The sequence below is a fragment of the Phalacrocorax aristotelis genome, chromosome 10, assembly GCF_949628215.1.
Source record: "Phalacrocorax aristotelis chromosome 10, bGulAri2.1, whole genome shotgun sequence".
In the NCBI taxonomy this organism is placed as follows: domain Eukaryota; kingdom Metazoa; phylum Chordata; class Aves; order Suliformes; family Phalacrocoracidae; genus Phalacrocorax; species Phalacrocorax aristotelis.
The window spans coordinates 24,469,374-24,494,047 of record NC_134285.1 but is presented as its reverse complement, the minus strand read 5'-3'; the positions used below and the strand labels follow the sequence as shown (position 1 = coordinate 24,494,047).

At 51.4% G+C, this 24,674-nt stretch overlaps 1 protein-coding gene across 1 annotated transcript in view; it reads left to right on the top strand.

Annotated features, from left to right (window-relative positions):
- The window catches only part of LOC142062822 (ankyrin repeat and fibronectin type-III domain-containing protein 1-like), a 235,807-nt gene that overhangs the window by 46,463 nt on the left and 164,670 nt on the right, over positions 1–24,674 (top strand). Inside the window, exons 2-3 of the mRNA XM_075105883.1 lie at positions 7,308–7,489; positions 14,335–14,552. Of these exons, the coding sequence (XP_074961984.1) occupies positions 7,429–7,489; positions 14,335–14,552 (279 nt within the window). The 5' untranslated portion in view covers positions 7,308–7,428. The remainder of the gene's footprint in view (positions 1–7,307; positions 7,490–14,334; positions 14,553–24,674) is intronic.

Below are 24,674 nucleotides of genomic sequence, written 5' to 3'. Positions count from 1 at the left end.
GTGACCCTGGGGGTAGCATCCTGCTGGTGGGCTGAGGTTAGGTGTGCAAGATCTTTAGGTGAGCTTCCTAACTTGCCTAAAATACCCTTTGTAATAAGGTGTGGAGTGCAGCCTGAACCCTCTTTCTTTTGGAGAGTGGTCCACGAGCCTTTTGTGTTCCCTGTGGAGCATCCCAGATGCCTTTGGCTGTCCTCTTGGCTTTGCAGGTGCTCGGATGGCAGAGCCTGGGTACAGGAGCAGGGACTGTGGGGCATTTGCAGCACTGGCCCCTGAGGATGCAGGTCACGCTCTTGAGCTGCCAGGAGGGAGGATGCTCGTCTGCTGCACTGTCGTGCCGGGATTCGTGTGTTCACCTTCGTCTGCCCTCTTTCCCCATTTATCAGAGAGAACTCCGTGAGCAGGATAAATATTCACACTCCATAAGTTTCTGCTTCTTTCCCTGGCCCTGGGGACTTTATGCTTTTGGACTTTGTTTTTGTTGAGGAGGCACAACTTCAGCAGGGCTGGGTTTGGCATTTCCACCAGACCCCTCCTGAGAGTCCAGTGCCTGCTTTGCCCCTGTTAATGACGCATGGGTCAGCATGGCACGTGGGCAAGAGGGTGCACAGGGCTCCTCTCCTCTGAGAGACATAGAGGGGATGTCTTGTGGCATCGTAGCAACAGAACGTGACTGTGCACTGGGGTCTGGTTGGGGCAGGGTGACAGCCGGTCAGGACCGCCATGGGTGCGCAGGACCTGAGGAAAGCCCTGTGGGGGACTGGGGACAGCTCCGCGCTGGCTGGGGATTTGGTTTGCTGCCTGCAACAGAGCCGAGGAAAAAAAGGTTCTTTTAACAAAGAAACCAACATGGTTAGAATAAATGAACAGCAGTGTTTCCTTTTCACATTTTAACAATTACATTTAAGTAAATGTTGAAGCCTTGCTATAAAACACAGCCACAGTGCTTGGGTTCAGAACTGCTGCTGTGAAGTGTTAGTGGTTTTTACCTTGTGTCCCCGAAGCAGTGTGTGAGGCTGGCTAGGCGGGGGTGGCTTTGCCAGCTGAGCAGCTTGGGCTGATGGGGTGGTGCCGGGGTGGGGTGAGTGCCAGCAGAGCAGCAGTAGGTCTGTAGCGCTGAGGAAATGCCCGGTGGGCGAGAGGCTGTCGGTGGTGTTGGCAGTCGCTGGGTGCGACATTGGCTGTCACACACCGGAGCGCTCCGGGCTCAGCAGGGAGCCGCTGCCACAAAAAGGCCTTTTGGCCTTTTTCTGGGAAAAAGCAGGGTGGGTGCTGAAAGCAGGGCTGGGTCCTGGGACACAGAGGGGGCAACGGGTGCTGAATGCTGCTCCTCTGAGTACCTCTTCTGAAACGTTTCGCCGAGGCCCTCCCTGTGTTTCCTGGCACGTGGGGTGTGTGACCTTCTCTCCTGCACCTCCCGACAGCCCCTGAAGCCCGTGTCACCTGTCTTAATTGAAATGCAGTTTTGCAGGGGCAGCACTTATTCCCCTGATGCCAGGCAGTGTTTTGTTCAGTGCTTGGGCGATGGCCCCTGCTGGCGCTTCAAGCCAGAAAGGAGATGGCAGGAGATAAAGCTTTTGCAAACCAGCTGGTGGAAATCATGGTATTTACCAGCTCACAGCTGAGCTTGGGAAGGTATTTTTATAGCTTCACGTGGTGGTCCATTGCCCCCCCCCCCCCCCCCGCTCTGAACTTACAAGCTGAATGCTGTTTTGGTTTTTGTTTTGCTTTGAAACTGTTTCACAGTCAGATAAAAGATGCTCTGTTTTCAGCTATCATCCTCCGCTCTTCAGCCCCTGTTACCTTTGAACAGCATGAAGGCAGTTTTGTGGAGGCTTGGCTTGAATTTAGAGAGAGGTGTCTCATGGTTGAACTCCTCCTGCATGGGGGGTGCCAGCTGTGCTCTCTGCAGGCAGCAGGAGGGGTTGCTGCTGCCTCCTCTCTGGTCCCAAACAGTTAAAAAGTAACCGAGCATGGTTGTGTGGTCCCCACTGCAGGACTAGGACTGTCTAAAATTCTTGTGCTCCAGGGATGTTCTTGGGTTTGGGGGAGAACATGGCAGCAGCACTTTGCGGGTGATGGAGAAGAGCTGCCTGGTAGCTGTGCAAGGGAGAGTACTGTGCACAGGGCTTGGCTGTCCCGTGCAGTGATGCTCAGGCTTCTCTGTTAAAGTGGTTGCCTCTCTTGGTGGTGTTGGCCGCTCTGCTCTCCTGCTAAACACGTGGCTCTGCGTGACGGGGGGTCCTGCTGCAAGGTGGCGGCGGATTGTCGCCGCTCACTGCCCATGAGATGAGAACTGATGTGGGTCTGTGGCTTCTGCGTTGGCTGCTCAATATTTAACCCACGCACATATACTGGGCAGCGAGAAAAGATGATTTTATGTTTGGTTGTTTTTTGAATGCGAAGGGAAGATTTCTCAGTGATTTTCTCTGGCTTTGCAATTCACAGGGTCACTGGAAAAGTACGATTCATGTGTTTGCTAACAGTTGATAAGGTTTCCAGAGTAAGCTATGGTGATTTGAATATGTGCGGATGCCCTGTGAAGGCTATGCTCTTTCTAAATCCTTGGGCTTTGGTTTTCAAGGCTACCCCATATTTTACCTGGTTGTATCTCTTCCTCTCAGGCTCCATCTCTATGCTTCCCCACTGCTGTGCTATCCCCTTAAACTTCACTCCCTGCCCTCCGTGGGGCTCTGCTGCTGCTCTGGACTTTGGACCATGCTGACTTGCATCCAGGAGGCTGCTGCCACTGTTGCCTTGTGCTTCTGTCCAGAAATGGCTTCTAAGGCACTTGCAGCCTTCTCTGCTTCACCCCTCCTCCTGCTGCTTCCTTTTCCTGTGAAGCCCCTCTGCAGAAACCAGCTGCAGGTAGATGTTGTCTTGTCTCCTGCTGGAGTCTGGGTGGGATGAAGGAGAGCATCACACAAATTGTTGCTCATCTCTTCTTCCCCATGGCACACAGCTTCCCCACAGCAGAGCTTGCACCCTGTGGGCTCCACACACTCCTGGAGTGCTGGAGGCACAGCCGTGCCTTGCTCTGGGCTCTTGGAGCTGGGCTGGTGGGGTATCCGTGATCCAGCTCCACTTCCCCCTGGCCACGGACAGAAAGTGGGGTGAAGCACCCATGGGGATGGCAGTAAAAAATGAACCCTGCACCATGGAGCTGAGCACCGCTGGGAGATCTCCTGCCCTGGCTTCTCCACCTTTTTAAAAATCCTTGCTTGCCTTTTGGGTCTGTGAGCTCTTCAGGATATGTGTTGTGCCTGTCACCTTATACCCAGCTGGGTCTCTGCAAGCTGTTTCAGGGAATGGATGTGGGCATTTTGTTTTATTTTTTTTTCAAATTCGCAGCCATTGCTTGTGGTAAGAGGCTGTGCTGTTCAGGCTGCGGAGGACGTACACACACCACCTTCACCCTCCTCCCCAAGGGGAGGCACATCTGCCCTTGCCCTGGTCCAAGAGGGGGTTGTGGAGGGTAATTGCTCCTCCTGGCTTGTAGCATCTCTCATTTTCACAAATTCAGCTGAAACCTTTGCTGAGTTTTTAAGGTCAGGTTGCTAAGTTACACTTCTTTGGAGAAGCAGGCTGAGCAGTGTATTACAGCCAGGAGCAGCTGCTGGCTGGGAAGATCTGGGAGTGGTGTCCCTCTGCAATAACCGGGCTCTCCTGGCCCCTGTCCCTGCCATTCTCCATCAGTCCCGGGCTAATCTCAGTCCCTCATTTGGCTTTTCTTCCCCAAACCTTCAGCTTTATAAGCTTCCTTTTCTCAGCCGATTTAGTGAACTAATTGCCTGAATGCGTAGAGGAGCCACCCACAATTACCTGTGAAATGCTGTGCAGTCCTGCAGCAGGAGGAGCAGCCATTTGGCTTCTCCATCTTTTTTTGAATCCTTATTTGCCTTTTGGGGCTGTGAAGTCTTCGGGAGCTGTGTTGTCTGCCTTGGAGCTTGGAAAAGGCCTCACATGTCAGGGCATATGGCTGTCACCAAGCCACAACTCTGGAGCAGGCAAGCAAGGTCTGGAGCAGCTGGTGCTCTGCTCCTCTGCCCCTAATCCCTCTTTAGCCTTGCTTTCCTTGCTTTAACCTCCTTTTCACCTTCCGATTTTCCATGAGCAGCCTGGCTCTGGGAAGATTGGGGAGAGCTGGATCAGCACAGTGTGTGCTTGGGTTTGTCTGAGAACTGAGTGCTGTGGCAGGGCAAGAGCTTCCCTCTTCCCAGGAATGGGACGTCTCTGGAGGGTCACCATCCTCAGGCATTTCCAGATGTGTGGGAGGTTTTCTTGCTCAGTTCCCTGGGAAACCATGTAAATTGGTGAGGTATACTGGGGTCCTTTTTGGATTGTGAGAGTAGTGGGTTTAGGGTTATTTTTTTCCCTTTGCTGTGTTGCTGGACTTCTGCTGTGGCTGATGTGGTGGCTTCTCCATCCTTCCCGTGGGTAAGCTGGAGAACATCCTTTCAGGTTGGGCTGGGAAGTGTCCTCTGAATATTGGCATCTCCCAGATTGAAGTAAGCAGGGAGGACAGGCTGGGTGTGTGTGGGTGCAGTTGCTTGCAGGGAGGGATGCAGGACCTGGATTTCCCTGTTTAACTTGCATTAACCTTTTTCTATCCCTCACTTCTCTTTATCTCTGCTTATCCCTTCCCCTCTCTTTCCCTGGGGTGATGGAGAAGCCATCCCTAAGGACATCACCATGGGGAAGGCACCAGACACAGCACAACTTTTGAGATGTGTTTTGCCTCTTTTTTTCGCCTTTTATGTCACAGTGGCTTTTTTTGTTAGTTTGTTTGCATTCAGTAAAAGCCTGGGGAAGCAGTACCCATGTCCCCCGGGCTCGTATGAGGGATGCTGGAGCAGGTTGCTGGGCTAGCACCCTGCCTGGCAGAGCCGACTTGTGCCCTGCTGCAGTCCCCAGGGCTGGTGGCAGGGGACCTGGCCCGGTGACTGTTCTCACATTTCCCCATCTGACCATGGACTGGGAGTGATGGAGCTGTCACTGGGCTCCTGTCTGAGCTCTTGCACGCAGCCAGAAGGATTTTTCCACCCTTGTCAAGACTTGATTATGTGCTCTCCTTTCTACCAAAACACTGAACAGCAGCTAAATATAGGCTGTAACAGCATTGATTATGGCTTTTCTAATTGAGCTTTACACTCCATCAGGGATCTTTGCTAATGGGATGTGGCATCCTTGATAATGCCTAGGTGTGGAACCTGCTTGGGAAGCATACGTAGGTGCAGTGTGACATCCTGGTGGCATCAGACCCCAGATGACAGTTGCTGCTGAGGCCTCTGGAGTTGTGCAGGGTATGGTAGGTCCATGGAGATGGAGTGTGCTTGGGAATTCAAGTTCAGGTTTCAGATCTAAACAGGTTTCTAGTTGCTTTGCTCTTTCTGATATAAATAATTTTCTGCAGCTATGCAACTTAAAAATTGTTCCTCTAAGGGTGTGAATTCTTCCCTTTTTACCCCTATGTGATTTGTCTGAGTGGCACTGTGGGCACAAAGGGATGTTAGCACTTAAAATGCTAATGCTGTTCTGCCATGATGGAGATATACGCAGGAGCATTTAAAAGCACTGAGATTTACATGCAAGAAAAAAGGATTGTTTTGAACTCTGGCAGAGCCCAGGACTCATTTATGCAGCACAGCGATGTGTTAAGTTACATCCCTGTTGTCTTGTGCCAGTGAAATATGTTACAACCAGAGGTACATACGTTTTACTGAAATAGAAACAACTCAGGATGCTAATTTTGGTTTGTATCTCCTGGCATAGCTTGTTTTCACATCGATGCAAGTGAAGCGTGGGGCTTGGGAGTGGGCAGGATGGTGCTTTGTGCCTGCTGCAGTTGCAGCAGTGCCTCTCCAGGGCCGGGTCAGTGCTGTCCCTGCAGCCCTCCCTGTCCCCAGAGCTCTCAGTGACAGCTCTGTGGAGCAGAGTGGCATTGCCTGGGAATCAAAGGGAAGTGCAATTAATGCAGAACTAAATAAATTTCTCAATGTAAATGTCGAATCATGGTTCCCATCCCTGCTCCGATGGATGCATCTTTCAGGGTCTGGGTAAGAGGCCCCTGTGGTGAGCACAGGGGCTGCCCGGCTCCTGGTGGCTGTGGCTGCTGCCTCTAGCCGAACGTGGCCCAGCCGTTGCTGTGTGCCTGGTGCATTACCGTCCCACAGGAGCCCTGCACAGTGCCATAGCTCTGCCCTGGCCCCTGCGTCGCCGCTTGCCTGTGAATTACATCAGATGCCAACGCCAGTCGGGAGCTGCTGTCACATTTGTAAAGGGAGTGAAAAACGATCATAATAAACGTAGTGGTGACAGGCAGCCACCCAGGGTCAGAAGCTTCTGCATGATAGACTCTCCCTGTGCGACCTTAAGGACTGGCTTAGTGGAAATAGGATAAAATTTAGTGCTGTAACGTTCAGGGAGGCAGAGCGCTCGCCCTGCCATCCACACCAGGAGCTCAGCTCTGTGTGATCCTCTGGGATGGGTGGAGTAAGCTGGGTCTGAGCTGGAGGGAGGGCAAGTGAGGGATGTGGAAACAACCATGGGGAATGAAAGCTCATTTTGTGAGAGGAACCTGAAAGAACTTTCCTCCATCAGCCTAGAATAATGCAGGCCAAAAGGGGCTGTGACTGCAGGATAAGGGAAATGAATTATGGGAGCAAACACCAGAGAGGGGGAACAATTATTTAAGCTAAAGGTTAATATTGGCACAAGAACAAATGAGTGTAAACCAGCTAAGAATTGAATTTTGCATGGAAATTTGAAGGTTTCGTACCATTCAGTACGAGATTTGGGCACAGCTTTGTGTGATGAGCCTTGTGATGAGGGGCCCTTTGCCTAGCCCCCCTCGGGGTGTGCTGGGAGCTTGGTTGGGCTCAGGTGTGGGCTCTGTGGCAGCTGGGGATGGGCCTTGGACAGCCTTGGGGTGACCCAGCCTGCAGCCCTCGGCACATCCCCTCTTAAAGGGAATTTGTATCATTTCAGTCTTGAACCCTCTGGTTTGTTTATTTGCTTAATTCTGATTATCTGTGAGTTTTGAGGTGGGGTGGGTGCTAGAATGCTTCATGTGCTGTTTATGCTGATTGTGGCTTGCAGCTCAAGTGCAAATCCTAATTAAAATACACTAGCGAAGGGCGAAGGCTTTACTAAAATGGCAGCAGCTTTGCAAACGAAGAGTGGAGTTTGGGGTTGGGAAGGACCGTATGGTCTCAGTACAGTGACAGCGTTGTGAGTTACAGAAGGGTCCTTGCTTGAAGAAGTCATCTCACCTACTGAAAGGGGTATGCTCTGTGTTTTCTCCCCTCAAGGTCTCTGGACAGAAAGCTGCAGCGACCATTCCTGGGGAAGTCGCAGACGCTGCCCAGCATCCCGCAGTCCCCCGTTTTGAGCAGGCTTCCCCTCCTCGACTCCACAACGTACAGGGAAGAGATGCCGGAGCAGAAGCACTTGGCCTCTGACCGACAGAAAGGCTGCACGGTCCCTTCTGCTGGTGAGTGCCGCAGCGCTGGGGCGAGCTTCCACCCCATTCTGCCAGGGGGCCTGCAAAATCCTAGCAAACCTTTTCTGCTTCTTCAGGGGCAAAAATAACAAAACAAATCCAACACCAGACTGCGTGGGGTTTATCCTGCTCCAAAACCAGCCCTTCGTGATGAGGTTTGCTTTGGGTTTTTTTGGGTTTTTTTTTTGTTGTTGTTTGTTTTTGTTTTTGTTTGTTTTAACCCTCTCCGAGCCTTTTGTTGAGCCAGTTACTTAAACCTCCCCATCTCTCTCTCATATTACACTGACAAAAAAGCAGAGTCTGCTTGTGAAAGCCACCCCCTCCGTGGAGCTGATGCTCAGAGCCTTCTGCCTCTGGGCGAGCTGCATCTCCTGCCCACCCATGCTGGGGTGAGCTGCTGCCTCAGTGGCTCCCTGGCCTCTGCAACAGGCCAAAGTGCCTCTTTTCTATGGAGTGAAGTGGCTTCAGGGCACTTACTGCTGGTCTCCATCAGCAGCAATGGCAGAGAGCGGCAGTGCTGTGCTCTTCCCACTGTCCTGGCCCAGGGTGGGGATTTGCTGCAGTTAAGTGCTCCCCAAGCTGGTAGTGTGTGTTGGTCTTCAGGTCAGCTGAGGGTTTTTATCATGTTCTGCTACTCTTGTGCTGATCCTGATGAAATACTAATATGGTTGGGCCAGCTGCTCTGAGCAAGTTTATTGCCAATGCGATTGATGGCCAAAGCGTTTTAGTGCTTTTGGTGCCAGTGGAATCATGCTGGGGCCATAAAAATTATGGGGAAAGGGATTATTAGCACCGAAAGTCTTGCTAAGGCCTGCAAGCCAGGGATGACAATCCAGCGCTAAACAAAATCCCTGTAAAACAGCTCCCTTCAAACAGCACGCTTGGATTATTATATTTTTATTTTTTTAAATCTAACCTGCTCACAGTCAGGTCACTGTTGGCTATCCAGCAGAGCAGCTGTCCAAACCACGGATTAATTTTAATGCTCTACAGGCTGTGTTTCATTTCCTGGTGCTGCTAATTGTCCTAAAAGTTGTGCACAGAGAGGATCTTGGCATGCTGCTGAGCCTGTCCTACTGCACTCATTGCAGCAGTGCTCCTGGCTGTGATGCAGCACCCGGGTGACTGCTCTCTGCTGCATGCAGGACCCTTGGTTTTCCTTTCAGTCCATCAAATTGTTAGAGAGGGTCTCGGTGTGGGAGGAAGACCTGTGGGAAAGCTTGTGTAGCTGACTCCTGGGGACACAAGGGAGTGGGACACTTGTGAGTAGGTAGGTAATTGGAGGCAACTCCATTGCTTGGAATTGAAGATGGCTTGTGAGGTTCTGTGAGCCCTCAGGATTTCCTGGGTCATGGTTTGCAAGGACAGACCTGAATCAATGGTGGAGGTCTGCGTACTGGTAGAAGGCAAAATGAAGCGCTTTGCAGGACTTGTGCCTGAAAGAGCAGGTCCCTGGTTGATGTGCTGGTGCTTCCAGGGAGCTGTGCTGGAGTTGGAGGGAGGGAGTGGGAGGCTGGTGTAAGACCATGGGCTGAAGTCCTAGCGTGAGTCAGACCTACTGCAAACCTCATCACCTTCTGCTGCAAACGCCTCCTCTTGTGTGAGTGCCTGTGTGCTTGTGCACTGTGGAACAGCCACCCTAGAGCAAACCCTGTGCACAGCCCTCCCTGCACAGCGGGTGTAAGGAGGAGCCCTGATTGCACGTAAAAGTGTTTAGGATGTTGCTTTATTCATGCTGGAAGGTGCCTTGGATGCCAAGAAGAGGGAGGAGTATGAAAACCCTCGTAGGTTGGAAGGCTCCCTCCACAGCCAGATCCTTGGATGAATGAATGAGGGGTTGCTTTCTGTCCAGGTCCTCCCAGGTTCTTCTCCTGGCTCCTTGATACTCAGTTAGGAACTGCTAGTTAGCTACTCATTAAGGCTATCAGCATGCTTTCATGGAGGGGAAAAAAAAGGATAGATGCATTTCTCAACATTGCCTGGCTATTGTATCAGTCTCTCGCAGCCTGGCTCACAGGTTAGGCAGTATTTGCCTGCAGTACACAGCACTGAATTTGTCTGAGCCCTGGCACAGCAAGTGGTGGCCTTGATCAGTGCAGAAGAAGTGGCCTCGCTTGTGGGGATGCAGCAACCGCCAAGGTGCAGGGATCACACTGCTTGCAGGGTGTGATACATGGACAGCAGGACAAGAGCAGAGCAGTGCATGGTGCCAGAGGTTAATGAGTCCCAGTATGCTGATGAGGAAAACAGGAAAACAGTATTCTCACTGATGAATGAGAGCTGGGCTGCAGGGTTTGGGGAGGGAGGGAAGATCCTTTCTTTAAAGAACTTGAGAATTTGCTTTGAGCAGGTGCCACCGGTCCCGTTTGAGGCAGGGGGGGACACACGGCCAGCCGCAACAGGGGACACATGGCTGAAGCCACCTCAGGAGAGGCTTGCCCGCAGGGGTGCAAGGCTCTGGCAGGAGCAGGGCCAGTTTGGGAGAGGTGGTAAGCTCATCTTCAGGGAGAGTTCACTGCTCTGCGGGGAAGAAATGGGTCTCTGGCTCACTGCTGTCCTCGGGGCTGCAAGCAGAGGAGTTGCCAAGTGAGGTGGGAGAAGCTGTCTCTTCCTGAATGGATGAGATGCAATGTCCTCACCTGACTGCCAGGACGTGTTCTTCAGACTTTTGTTTTGTGTCCCACAGGAGTGCCGGGACTCCTGCTCTGCGGGAGGTTACAGGAGACTGTCCTGCTGCGGCACCATGGCTCCTGTGCAGGTCCTTGTGTGCCCACGACCAAGGTGTCTGATGGGGAACCGGGGCCCTGAGGATGGTCAGGAGAGCTGAGGAATGGTGAACTGGGTTTCCTGTTGGTCTGGTTTTGTTGTTGCCCTCCAGGTAACCCGCAGTAAGTGGTGGTGTGATCAGCTGGCTCTGAGCTCTCCTTCCTTCACCCCCTTGCCTGGAGCAGCTCTCCTACGTTAACCCAAAACTCCTGATGGCCATGAGCCTAAGATATAGTGAGGGGGAGACAACAGCAAACAGGGCTTGGTCAAGCAGCGGCAGCTCCTGCCTTGTCCAAACCATTATCTGTTCGGTGTCATGTTTTGCAGTGTGCCAAGAGGGTTCACACATGCTAACAGCACAGAGAAATGAGCTGCCTTTCACTTGTCCTTCCTTCTTCTGTGCCTCTGTGAAGTTTTAGGAATGAGACTGAGAAACACTTGTTGTGTTTTTCTGCGTTCTGGTGCAGGCAGGGGCTTCTTCACTGCCTTTGGTTGCCTGCAGCTCTTAAATGCCAGCCTGCTGCACAGGGAGGTCACTGCATGTGTTTTCATGCCTAACCCCTTGCAGTTCCCCCTGCCTTGCACCTGGAAGGAGCAGACCATGCTGGAGCTCTTCACTGCCTTCTCTCTCCCTTGCCTATCGTGCAACATGCTGAGCTCTTCAGAAACTGGCTTCGTGCCCCACTGTGAAGCTGTGAAGAAGCTAACTGGTAGCACTGTTGGTGTGAGCTTATTAGGAGTTATGCCCATGGGAGGAAAAGAAAGAAGCTGAAAGGAAGCGGCTAGATTTGAGCTTAGAGCCAGGACTCTGGAATTAATTTTCCTAATTCTCACAGGACTGTTTTGAATATCCTTCCACAACATCTGGATGAGTGTCAGTTTCGCATCTCTGTTGAACTTAGTGTGGCTATATGGCCCCCTCCTGAAACAGCTTTGCTTGTGAAGATGCCCACCTTGTGCTTTCAGCTGGGTGGTGGTGCTGGTTTCTGTGCTCTTTTCCACAATGATTTGCTGTTGGATGAGGGGAAGGCTCCTGATTCTGAGACTTCAGCCCAGTAATTGGGCAAAATATGCCACCCTCTGTGCGAGAGAGGAGCAGAAGTGCCTTTTTACACCAGCCCGTGCATTGGCATTGGTGCTGAGGAAAACCTTTTGTGCTGTTTGCAGCGGCTGAGGGATCAGCCTGCCCGTGCTGAGAGAAGAAATGCCTGTGCTGAGAGGCAGTGGGTCTCTGTCCTTGCTGCCTCTCCATCCTTTATTGCATATCCTTCCCAACACTTGAAATTCAGAAAGAAGAAAGGTTTTACAGCAATCGTCATTGCCAAGCCCAAGAAGATGGTTAATCTTTTTAGAGGTGCTGTGTTGCCAGGCATAGCTCTGGATGGCAGAGAGGGGACCAACCTCAAGGCAGAAGAGCATAAAGATGGTTAGGCTCCCATCTGTGGGCTTGCTTTTGTGTCTGGCATTTCCTCTCCAGGCATTTCGTGATTTTTCCCCTCTGCCCTTTCCAGGCTCTGGGCTTGATCATTGAGCTACCTGTTTGGTAAAAATCAGGAACAAGCTCCTTCAGCACGTCAAAAAGCTTTTAGGGTAGGCAAGCTTGTGGCTTCTCATTCCCAGGAAGGAGGGACCGTAGGCTGCCTGCCCCAGCAGGGGAAAGGTTTGGAGGGGAGCAGCTCTGCTGCTGGTCCTGCTGCAGGGCTGCCCTGGAGGGTGCAGCTGCCTGCTGGTCCCATGGAGAGGGTAGAGACTGAGAACAGCAAAAACAGCGGAAATGTGATCCTGTTGGTTTGTAGGGCTTGAACGCCTGACTCCTTCATCCTCAGGAGAGGTATCCCATGTGGAGGAGTGGGTATGATGGGTGGCTGTCGTTTCCCTTGTACCCTGCCAGCTGGGCTACGTTCAGCCTGTAGCCTTGGTCCTTCCTCACCCAGGGTGGCAAAGCAGTGGTAGCTGTGTCTGGGCATGCTGCGGGGCTGGGAAGGAATGGCTTTGGGGACAGAGGATTTGTTGGGGGGGTGGGGGGGGGCTGAGGTATTGCAGATGAGTGGGGCACACCAGGGCCGGTTCCTCCTTCTGTGTGTGATTTTCCTGTGTGGTGGGTGGGTCTCCTCCCAGGCTCGGTGCCTGTGTTGTGGCGTTTCCTGCTGCATCCCCAGAGCGATGCTATCTTGTGGTGGCAGTCTGGATCTGGGCTCCGATTGACGTGTTTGTGCCTTGAATAATCACAGCTTTCAAACAGCAGTTCCTGTGTTGTATGAGTTGACATTTGGAGAGGAGCAGCAGCAGCTTATTAAATTGAAAGTAGGGGAGGAAAAAAAAAAAGATGCAATGCTAGGTAGTGCTGTGCTCCGGGTTGCCTCTTTGCATTTTTAAGCTCTCTGCCTTTCTCTTCTTCCCTCTTGTCCTCGTGATTCTCCTGGCTTCGATTCAGTACCTTCAGATCCACTGGCAGGGCTTTGCACGCAGTGAACTGTCTTTACACCTTAAAAATCTCGGGGAGCTTCGGGAAGAGACCTGTTTGTTGAGATGCAGAAGATGGAGCGGCTGGTCGCTGCTCTGAGGCTGTGGTGGCTTGTCATCCAGCCTGTCTCTTGCCATATTCAATGTAAAGCCCACGGCCTTGCTGGGTACACTAGGCTTCTCTCACTGAATTGTGGCTGTTTTTTACCTTAGGGCCTTTATCTGCTTTAAACTCTTGGAATTATTTTGCTTGTCAGCCCTGGCGTAGCAGGGACATGGTCATTTGTGTTGGAAGATGCTGGGTTTTTCAGAAACCAGAAATAAATTGTCTTGCCTGGGGAAGATGCTGCTTGCAGGAGGGGGAGAGTTTCTGAAGACAATCATGTAAGATATCATTTTGGGCTGCAATGGCTAATAATTGATCATTTTTACAAGAATTGAGCAAGAGGGTTTAATTGTTTATTTGTTATGACAATTGAGAAGCGCTTTTGGCTGGGGGGTGGGAGGCAGGGCAGGCTCCAGATGTAAAGATGAGATTGGCAACAGAAAGCATGCGACATCCAAGCTCCTTGGAAAAGAGCAGAGCGGTGATATTATGGAGACATTTCCTACTGTGTTTTGTTATTTCCCCTTTTGTTGCAATGAAATATAGTCAGTCCTATCCCAGGAGTGCCAGCTCTGCGTGATGCTGACTGTCCTCTGCTGCCGCTGCTTTCTCAGCATCAATGAGGTTTTGTCTCTGAACGCTCCAGCCCTGCACTGCTGCATCAGCTGATGCTCCTGGCAGTGGGCTGTGTGGAGCTCGAGAAGACCAGGGGCCTGTTTTCTGTCCTCGGTTAGGCTGTTGATTTGCTCTTGGCTGTGCCATAAAGAGTTTTCTGGAGGAGGAGACAGCAGTAAATCCTTTTGCAATTTGCAATGTTTGTGGTGTCTCAGTTTTCCTATTCACAATGGAAGATTTATTTTCGTTACCAAGTACAGAGCGTGTGAATACCTGCAGGAATACCTGCAGGTTTGATACTGGCATGTAGCAATGCTAGCAGCAAGAACTGTGTGTGATTCTGATTGTAGGATTCTCATTCCTCTAAAAAAACCCCAAAACCCAACAAACCAACAAAAACTGAAAACATTTACTTTTAATGTGGAATCTCTTGTTGGACTTGGGGTGATGAAGAATGAGTGAAGTTTTATATTTCTTTATATGACCCTTTTAAATGGAAGTTAAATAGCAGGAATTTTTTAAGTATTAGGATTTTGGTTTGCTGATTATTCTGAATAATAATATTTATACTGCTGTAGTGCCTGGAAGCCCTGACTCTGGCCAAGTCTTCATTGTACTCAACTGTATTCGACCAGTTCCTGGCAGGAAGATGTTGGGAGCTGTGGGTATCTGAGGCTAGATAGGGTGGGAGCAGGGGCTCTTGCCTGGGGTAGGCAGGGGCAAGGGGGACCCCTCTGACCCCCTCTGGGCAGTGAGTTCCGTAGCACCTGTACCCCACGGCATGCTGGTGTGTGTGGGATGGCCAGAGGAGGTCTGGGCTGTCCACCGGTGGGCTGGAGGGATGGGACGTGGCTCTGATGGGGTGGCATGTCCGTCTGCTCCCCAGGGGAGGCCTGGCGGCTGGAGGACGACTGCACAGACCCGCCCAGGAACCCCCAGCTTGGCACAGCGGTGGAGGACGCCCCCTTCAGCTATTTCCGCACCCGCTCCTTCTACATGAGGAAGAGCCTGTCCGTCGACAATCACCTGGGGTCCCTCGGCTATGCCATCCACCCGGCAGAGACGAAGGCTGAGCGCGTCAAGACCAAGCTGCGGCGGCAATTCGTGAGTATCAGGGCGTCTGGCCCTCCTGTGTTCACGTGCACGTGGCTTCCCAAAACACCGACATGTCAGAGAGCTATTTTTATGTGCAACATTACCAAAACAACAGAAAAAGAGGCCGCTCCAGCCTAGTGGAGCAGATGGCGGCAGCAGCAGCTAGAGTTTGCCCACATCGTGGCAGAGCCCCTGCCTGCCTCGCCTGGCAGGGTTTCTGGCTCCCCACTTCCCACCGGGCCGTCGCTGGCTTGGAGGCTGCTGTTGCTCAGCTGGGTGATGTGTGGGGCGAGTACTTTGTCTCTGGGCGTTGTCCTCCAAAGTATGAAACAAGGTTGAAAGTAGGAAATTAGTTTTCCTGTCCTCTGCCTCACCTGCACAAGCCACTGGGTCTTTTTGAGTGTTTGCAGACAGGTGCAGCGAGGGGCTGGGGCCAGCAGTGAGCCAGCGCTGAGACCCTGGGGCAGCTCAGCCCTTTCTGGCCCTCCAGAGCATCCTGATGGTGGGATGACAAGGACACGTCAGGGCTGTGCTGCAGCTGTGGGAGATTCTGATCAATGTTTAATGGGCTTTGCCTCTTCTCTTTCCCAGAGACACCCGATATAGGGGTTCGTATGGCCTTCCTCCTGCCTCGTTACTGGCCTTGGGGTTGTAATGAGGGCTCGGGTGTCCCCATGCTGGAAAGCACTCAGTGTTTGTTGGAAATGAGTGAGAGCATTGGTACAGTGGGAGTGGAGGGGGGGGGTGGATGCCCATGCAACAAAGAGTGCCGCCAAGAGCTGCTAGCCGAGGCAGTGGGGCTCACCCTGCCCATAGGCTTCGGACAGACGCATCTTTTGAGACCCCCTGCCCCTGACGTCGCTAACTTTCCTCTAGCCTGAGGAGGGACTGATCCCCCTGCCAGGTCACACAGACTGGTGCTGCTTCTGGTGACCCTGGGCTGTGTCACTGCTTTACCGTGTGCTTTTGGCGGCTTGTGCTTGGATGGACTGTTGAACGTAGCTTCTTCTTTCCTCCCCAAGAGGACAGTTCTCATCTCAGCAGTGTGTGGGTGCTTTTCCATGCACAGCAGCATTGGATGTGTGTGAGGGTGAGTCCGGGGGAGCTGGTCACAACTCTGGTGCTGCCAGCGGCACCCGTGAACTGTCTCTGTGGGAGCTGATGCCTTGGGCTTGGGAAGCAAGTGAAAGCCTTAGGGTTGGAGATGAGCAGAAGTGGGATGGGATGTCCGATGAGCAGCTGAAAGACATTTGAGGTGTTTAAGATGAGGCGGTCCTGCTGTGAGGTAAGACATGGATATCTGCTTTGTCTTTCAGCCTGGATCTGCAGCCCCCAGCTGTGCCCAGGACAGCGGGAAGGAGAGGAGGTCTCTGAGATGTTGGGGACCGTTCCTCTTTGGGAGTTGGTCTTTCAGTATCTCTGTGGGACCTGTCACCCACAGCCTCCCTTCTGTAGGGGAGAGGGGTGCAAAAGTCTTGGAAGGACTTGGGGTCTCAGCCCAACCAGTGTTCTGGTGCCTGTGGAGGGGTGGGATCTGTCCATCCCCATGGGACAGCCTGCTGCCTCTGCCTGTGGGGCCAGCCCCACTGCCTGCTCAGCACCATGACAGTAGCTCTCTCTGCTGTCTGCAACTGTTTTGCTTTGGCCTTTGACTTCATGAGGTTCTGGGGACCTTTAGCTTTCCTCAGTGTACCCATAGAGTTGATTTATGTCCGTCAAGTAACAGAGCAGGATTCTTGTAGGATGATTTTTTCTTTTTTTTTTTTTTTTTTTCTTTTTTTCCTTGCCTAGTTTGTGTGAACAGCTAAAAGATGTTGTTGCTGTAGTCTCGGCCACAGGCTGTGACCTCGTGAGACCTACTGAGAAGAGCAGACTCATCCTACCTGGAAGGGGCATCAACAGGACCCTTCAGTGGAGGCTCGGGGAAGTGGGTTTGCAGCAACCTGAGCCAGCAGCTCGTTAGCTGAGACTTGGGGCAGTACAGGACCAGTATCCCCCACACAGCTGGAAAGCCTGGCTTTTAAGTTCAAAGTAAAGTTCCTGCCAACCTGGGGAAGTTATTTCCAAGAACAGGTAGCTAGTGCTGGGCTCCATGTCTTCCCAAGGTTTGGTAATTACTTTCCATCTCTGTGCTGGAGGCGTTGCAGTTTCCCCTGGGTTCGTGTTGTGCCCTGGCCTGCTGTGTGGTGCGTGCCCTACCCAGCCCAGCTCTCTGAGCATGGCTGGTGGAGGAACTGGGGCCAGGTGAGAGCTGCTGTCCTTGTGCATGGCAGAGCATTTACAGGAGAGAATATGATTTGCCTTTTCTGCAGTGGCTCATCTGGGACCTTTTAGGAAAATCCATATTTAAAGCTTGATTCATTTTTCTGGGCTGTTGCACTTGCCCAGCTTGTAACGTTAGATTTCTTTCTTTGCTCTTTCCACACTGACAGTCTGAGCTGCCTTTGCCTTGCAATGCAGCTGCTCGGATTTCTTTTTTGGGAATTGCTGGGAGTAGGGAGAGGCTCCTGATGCAGGGCTTTTGTGGCGGGCAGCTGGGACCATAACCTGCCAGGGTGGATGGGGATGGGGCAGAGCTATTGCCCATGTGCGTCCTGTGCTGTGCAGCTCTCCCACATCCATTTGATTAGGCTCTCTGCCTAACGAAGGCTTTGCGTTTGGTCATGGGTGTTGGAGAAGCTCAGAGCTTCTCCAAGTGAGAATTTATTGTAGCTCACCTGAAAACATTTGAGGCTTGCCTGCCTGCACCCCTGGGGTATGGCATGCTGGAGCGCTGCTGGTGTTGCTGAGGCATCTTTCTGCTTCCCTGCTGATGCGGAGGGAGCACCTGCAAATCCTGCTCCAGGCCCCGTTCCCCAGGAGCAGCCTCCTTTCCCGTGTCTGCCAGAGGTGAGCATGCCTGCCTTCCTCCAAGAGTGCAGCGGAGGGTGGATTTCCCCAGGCCATGTAGCTGGTGGCATGTGTCTGTGGTCCCACTGCTGGCATGTGATGGATCTGCACGTACAGATTACTTGAATTTGCATAATTTGAATTTTAAATTAATTCCAATTTTTGTGATTGTCAGAATGAGTTTTCTTTCTAATAAGCCTTTCCTTGTAACTCCTCTCAGGCTTGTAATGTTGGCAACGTTTCCGTCTTTGAGAAAGAGGTGCAATTGATTGCTCTTGACATGCGTCTCTCACACGGATCCCCTGCCTTGCCCCAGTGGGTCCAGTGTGTCCGTGCTGTGATGGATGCGGCAGCCAGGGCCAGGCTGGGGCTGTGCTCTCAGACCTTGCGTGGGGTGTTTTGAGTCACTCAGTGATGAGCAAGGGACTGTTTTGGGTTTCATGCCCTGACAGATCTGCACTGCCTCCAAGGCGAGCAGCAAGAAGCAGGGATGGGGCCTTCTGCAGTGTCCCTTGCCTGGGGGGAAGCAGAGAACGATGACGGCTGTGTTACTGGCTGTGGTGAAACTTCTTGTCTTCATAGGAGCCCTGATCATTAAAGGCAGAGTTAACCCTATTAAACTCAGTATTGCCTTATGGAACATTAAAGGAGGTCACCCAGGACTGAGTCACTGTGATGGCTGCTAGGACAGTAAGTGCTGATTACAGCAGGGCTCTGAGTGAATTTGTACTCTTTCTTTCTACCCTTGGGATTTTGAAGTACCCTGTATCTAGGCCAGTTGTTCTGGTGTTGCCCGTTGATGTTGTGATGTTATAAGAAAACCAATTAAACTGACAGTACAGCTCCCGCTGCTCCCCACAGAGGAAGAGCCAGCAGTGCCTGGGGTCCGGGTGTGCTGGCTCATGGGTCATTAGCTTGATTTGCACCAGGTCTCTGTCCTGACCACTCTGTTCCTCTGAAATGAAATGCTGCTCTTTGTGCATCACAGAAGTTAGCCAGTTTGTGCAGGTGAGAGGGAGGAGAGTGGTGGGTGGCATTGCCCTGCCACAGCAGCTGGCACAGCTCTGCCATCCTTGGTGCTGCCACAACTGGCTTGACACTTCTGCTTGCTTTAACTCATGCACGTTTCAAGTTGGTGAGACTCAAAGTTGTATTGCTTACCTGGCTGTGTTCTCATGGACTGATTTATTTTATTTTTTAATTATTATAATTTTTTGTATGGTAGTTTTGCAGGCAGTCATTCGTTATGAAATGTCTATGCCTTCCAGGAAAAACTTAGAGCCCTGTTTTTCTTGGGAGCTCTACAGATGGGTTGAGCAGGGGTAATTTGCTTATTTATTAATAAGGCAAATCCTTGCCTTACAAAACCCGTAATAAAGGAGAAAAGGCTAACCGGATTGGTGGAGCCTGGGAAAAGGAGGCAATGAGGAGGCAAACTTGCTTTGTGGCAAAACCTGATCAAACCTGGTGCTCGCTGAAGTTACTGACAGTGCCTGGGCTGTAGGGGGAGGCAGGCACCAGCTGACGTGTACCCATCCAGGTTTTCCTACTCGTATGGATTCTGGATATCTGTCCAGAAACTCCTGTTCTTGACAGACACCGCAGTGATGTTGGGGAGGTGGAGCGCACGGGTCTGTGCAGAAGCTGCCTTGCCCCAGAGCAGTACTCGTCCGTGGGATGCAGATTTCTCAGTATGGGTTGTTGGTGCCAGGCGTGCTGGGGAGAGCCCAGAGTGGAATGGCTTCTGTGTAGTGAGACACATCCCTGTGTTATCCTGATGATTTCGTCTTGTTCCTAAGTGTGCAGGGACTTAGCAAGTCTGTTGGGTGCAGTCTGTCGTCTCCTGTATGCAGGCAGCGCCGGAGGCTCTGGTGTGATCCTTACGGTGACAGCAAAGTCAGGCTCAGCCCTGCTGTAATCCCACTGATGCCACTGAAATCAGACTGGTGGTGACGCTCTCCTGCTTACTCTATTTGGTTGTGTTCTGACACTGCTATAAAACAGCCCTCTCTATTATACTTGATTTCAGAAAATGTTAGCAAACAGCCAGTCGATGCTTGTTTGTGCCCTGTAGTTCAGTGTAACAAAAAAAAAACAACCCAAAAATTAGAGGCTGGAGCCATACAAGAGGCAGGTCAACTGTGTCTCATGAAGGGGTGGAGTAGAGCGATGAGTGACGTACTGGATTTATGCTCATGCTGCCCTCAGTTTTGCAAAGCACAATTGCAGTGATTTTCTTAAGAAGGTAGAGGCAAAGACAGGTGAAGGATGCACACGCTGCGTATCATCTAATTGTGCCCAACCCCACCTTGGCAAATTGCTCACTTGCTGACTGTTGTTCATTGATGAGTCGTTAAAAAAATATCGATGATAAATAATGTGATACTTGAGCTCGATAGCAGCTTATTCATTGGAGAGCAGGCAGCAGAGCAGTCCCTGGGAGCAGGCACCGAGTGGGAGAGGCTGCCTGTGAATCACTCAGCTTTGCAAATTAAGGCGGGAGGGAACCAACACAGTAATGCTCGAAACCAAAACGTACGTGGCTCATTTCTTTGAGTGTGGTTTTATTTGCAACAGCAGATTGTAGCATCCCAGCAAATGCTTTGTGGTGCCTGTAGTAAAAGCAGCGATGGCTTGGGAAGAGGAGAGTGTGCTGTGGGTCTGCTCTTAGCATCCACACAGCAAGGATAATGTCTCCTGTGGAGAAGAGTTAGAGGGGCACCTCTGGGGACTGCTCAAAGCCAGGCTGGTAGAGAGGAGGTTCCCGGTGGCATATGTAGACACTGCAACACATCCCACTTTTTCAAAGCCAAACTGGTAACAGGTATCTGTGATAAACAGTGTAAACTGAGCGAGCTGGGGTGGATGTGCCTACAACTGCTCTTTGAGATCGAGGATGTCCAGCTGATGCTTCATACTCATGATACAGATTGAAGTGGCCCTGAGATACTGGGTGAGTTCAGTGCTGGCAGAAATGATCTTATGTGCCGTTCGCTGTAGGGAGATGGTGCTGCTTAGCTTGGTGAGTGTGGAGGGGCTCGTCAGGTGCGAGGGCATCATCTGAGGATGGTTCTTGCTCAACTAAGTTTGTTTTTTGGCCAGCCATGCTGACTGCCCTCCCTGCTGGACCTGTCGGGGCCAGGCGTTTCTGGCACCTGTCTCCCATCGTGGGGTCGCAGGTCTTTGAGCTGTGAGGTACAGGCAGAACAGCAGGATCCTGGAGCAGCAGTGGATATTTTTCTCAGAATCTGGATTAGGCTGGAGGGTTATACTTCTGTTCACCTCTGCCATGGGCTGTTTTGCGCTCAGCTGCATCTCTGTCATTAGGATGGGGGAAAGTTCCCCAGTGCAGTCTAGGAATTTATTCTGCACCTTGGACATTTAAAATCAAATTTTGGTTACTCTGATCCTTATGGATGCAAATGCCTTGGAGAGCTTGGCTGAGACAGGCACAAGATGGGCAAATAATTATCTTTTTTTTCCTGCCTCTGCTGTTTCTGCAGTGTGTGCTGACTCTCTCTGCAGTGAAACCTCCTGCCTGGGCTCTGGCAGTCCTTCCTGGCCAGCCTGCTTACAGCACACGGACCTCTTGGGAGCCGGATCATACCTTTTTGTGCAGAAATGTTTTTGCATGCCTTCCTGATGGATGGAGGTTTATTCTGTTTGTTCCCTCCCACCCCTGGCCTTCCCCAGGGTTTTCTGTGCACATTGGGCAGCTTCATCCAAATCTGGGCAAGGGTTGGGCATCTTGGAGGTGTTGTTGCAGCGCACCAGGAGGGTGGCTGTGTGGGGATGGGATGGAGGGTTGCAGCATCACTCAGCGTTCACCCCAAACCTCCTTCCTTGGCACTGCGCTGTGCGTGAAAGGATGGATCTGGGCACATCGGGATGTTTTACTGTATGCTAAACATCTCTGAAGATGCAGCGGTGGGTGCAGAGGTGCCCTGCTGCACCAAAGGGCTTTTGATCCCCCGCTCATGCAAAGGTGACTCTGATGGCTGGCAGGGGGAGTTTTGCTTAATGTCAACCAATGTGCTGCGTTGGTTGTCTGCTTATGGGGGAATCTGGAGGTGGGTTTTGGTGAGATGTATTTTGTCAATTTCAAATGTCCAAAATGCAGGTCATTTGAAGTCTTGTTTTTCTGGAGCAGCATCTATCTATATGAACATCAGACTAATATTTCCGATATTCCCAAACCATGCTCAGCTGCTACTTTGTGCTTATCTTCCCAACCTTCCCTCCTTTCTGTGGTCAGTGGAGAACTTGTCTGTGAGAACAGGAAAAAGAAAATTAAATCCAAATATCACACGAAGCCAGGTGGCCAGAAACACTGACAACCTGCTGGGACAGCGCTGAGCCGCGGTGCTTGTAGAGTTGATTCCCTGGAGCTACATTAACTTGTGTAGCTCCTGACCCTGCTCTGGCTTTGCATGGTTTTCCCTGTTTCGCTTTGGGGACTGTAAATTTGTGGCTGCGTTTCCCAGCACGCTGCTGCTGCCAGGTGCATACCCACAGTGGGTGGCTGGGATGGGGCTGCGGTGTTTGCCTGGTGGCAGCTCAGCTCTGCCTTGTCTTCAGCTCCATGAGAGGGTGAGTCTGTGTGCGTTTAATCACGCACCTGCCTCTGCAACAGGGATGGGCAGAGGTTTATAGGCTTACTGGGACAATTTACAGCCTTGCAGGAGGGTGAGGGGATGCAGGGGTGCTGCGATGTTATGTTGCATGAGCCAGTGTGATGTTTCACAGCAAGCTGTGAGCAGGCGAGAGACAGCATGTCTTCTTCTTTTGGAAAATACTGGCTCAGTCATAAAATCTCCTCCTGTTGTGGAGGTTAGGTGAGCAGGGCAGAGCCTGGGAGCTGCCTGTCTCATGTTTCGGCTATTGGGGTGTCTTTCTGGTGCCCTCAGTTGTCTTGGTGGTGCCTGTGCTGGCTTGCTGGGGCAGCTGAAGAAGCCCATGTCCACAGTCAGGGTGTGTTTGGCTAAAGCCAGTGTGGTAGCGTGGAAAGGTTGCAAGCTCCAACAACAGTGCTGGCAATAGCAGAGAAGATCCCGGAGGGAGCAGGTTACCATGCAGCGCTCCAGCAGCACAGGTTTAATGCCTTTGCAAAGAGGCAGCTGATGACACCGTAATTGCTTGTCTCCATTGTGTGCAGTGTTTGGCCAGTGCTGATGTGTGACGTTCAGCAGGTTCCTGAAAGCTTGCACACACTATTCCCTCTTCTGCTCCGCAAGCCCTCCCTCCATGGCCCGTGGCAGCCTTCCTCCACCCGCAGCTAAAAATCTCAGTGCATCTGTGGGGTGGGTGTGTAGATGCTGACCAGTGATATAAAGCAGCTACAGTGTGGTGGGGCACACCAACCGCCACCAGCAAACCTCTTCTGGTCATGGGGACCTGCAGGCAGAACATGTGCTCCCTCTCTCAGATGGAAGGAGCAGGAGTTCTGGTATTAGAGAGGTTTTCCAGTTCTGTGAGGGGAAATTACTCAGCAATTTGTCTCTTAAACCTATTTATTGATACTTATTTAATGTCTAAATGGACAAACCACGTTGCATTTGTAAATCACCTGTAGAAAGCCTCTCCGGTTTGTTGTTATTTGAGCCCTGCTGATGGGCAGTCTTTTAGGGGCTTGAGAGTGCAGTCTCCGACAGTGTCTTCAAATAAATAGATGGTAACTGTGGACCCCTGTCCTTGAATCTGGAAGGCGTTTATTGCTGAGGGACAGACTTTGTTTTTGCTTTGAATACTGCCATTTTGCAGGTTGGACGCTTATGTCATTTTCCTGGGGCTCTTATAAGAAAGGATGCAAATTGGCTTTGGTCCTACCTTGGGCCTGTCTAAATAACTTATGAAAACTACTAGGAAATAGTCTCTAGATTCAAAATACAATAACCACAATTAAAAACTGCCATGATTTCCCTGCAAACCCGCAGTGTTTGCTCCCTCTGCTGGCTTTGCTTTGGAAAGGAGCAGCCTGGGTTCAGCTGTGTGCAGCCTGCACAGGGATGGGGGTGCTGGTGGAGTGCAAAGCTGGCTTAGGAGGTGGTGGAGAGAGCATCTGATGAGCTGACAGAGAAAAAACGACAACTTTCCAGCCTCCAATGCATTAGCATTTTGCTTCTGGGCAAGGAGCGTCAAATGCACAGAAAGCAGCTGGGCTGAGGAGGAGGAAAGCAGAGTCCTTTGCCAACTTCCAATTTTAATCTGCTTCTCCAAGCTAGACTTGCTAAAAATGTATACTGCATCCTTTGGTATTTGAAGTTTGTGTGAAAGAAGAAAACAACTACAGTGATGTAAAATAAGCAAGGTATTATTTTGTGAGCTGGAGTATTTCTCCCCTGTGGCAGGACTCACAATGTGAAATGCGAATGAGTTTTCCGGTTGGTGCTGCAGCCCAGGCTGGGGTCTTGGCGATGCAGGGTGGGCTGGGGATGCTTTGGGCTGCAGCCAGCGATGGTCCAGTTGCATGGAAAAGCAAACACTTTTGGATGGCTCGATCTTGCTGAGAACACGGAGGCTTGTGCTGCCAAGGGCCCAGACCAGTTTCTGGTTGGGATGAGGAGAGGCATCTTCCCAGCACAGCTTCTCCACCTGCCTTTGGCTGATTGTCCCCTCCCAGCAGCTGGGGGTAATGGTGACAGTAGCCACATGTCTGCTTCCCAGGTCCTTCCTGGCCTCTGCATCCAGCCAGAGAGGTCCCAGCTCCTGGGGTTACTCCTGTTAATCCCAAAGTGCACAGTCTGGTGGCTTTTGTCATCATGATTTCCTTTTCTTCTCACTTTTGGGCTCTGTGGTTTGCCAGAAAGAATGACTTAATGATTGTGGGTCCCTGGATCCCAGCCTGGTCACTGCTCAGACCAGGCGGAGTAAATCACATCCTCTGCTGACCATAGGGCCTCTTGGTCCACCTACAGACCTTTCTTGTATTTCCCTTGGTAGATTTGCTCCTCTGCTCTTACTCTAGAGCCCTCTTGCTATTGCTTTCCCAGTTATCAGCAAATCTGGTTGCTGTAGTCTGTCCTCTTACAACTCAGAGCTCACAGTTTGCAGGTCTTTGGGTCTTCTGAGTCTGAGGAAGGCAGGTGCGCCAGGTTCATGAGCAAATGGTGCAGCTCTTTGCAAAAGCAATGCCCAAAATGCCTTTCACTAGCTATTGGAGAGTGCCAGTGAATAAGGTACTTTGACAGGTTTAAATGCTTCAGAGTACTTTCCCTGCAAGCAAATTCATGCAGGAGGTGCTTG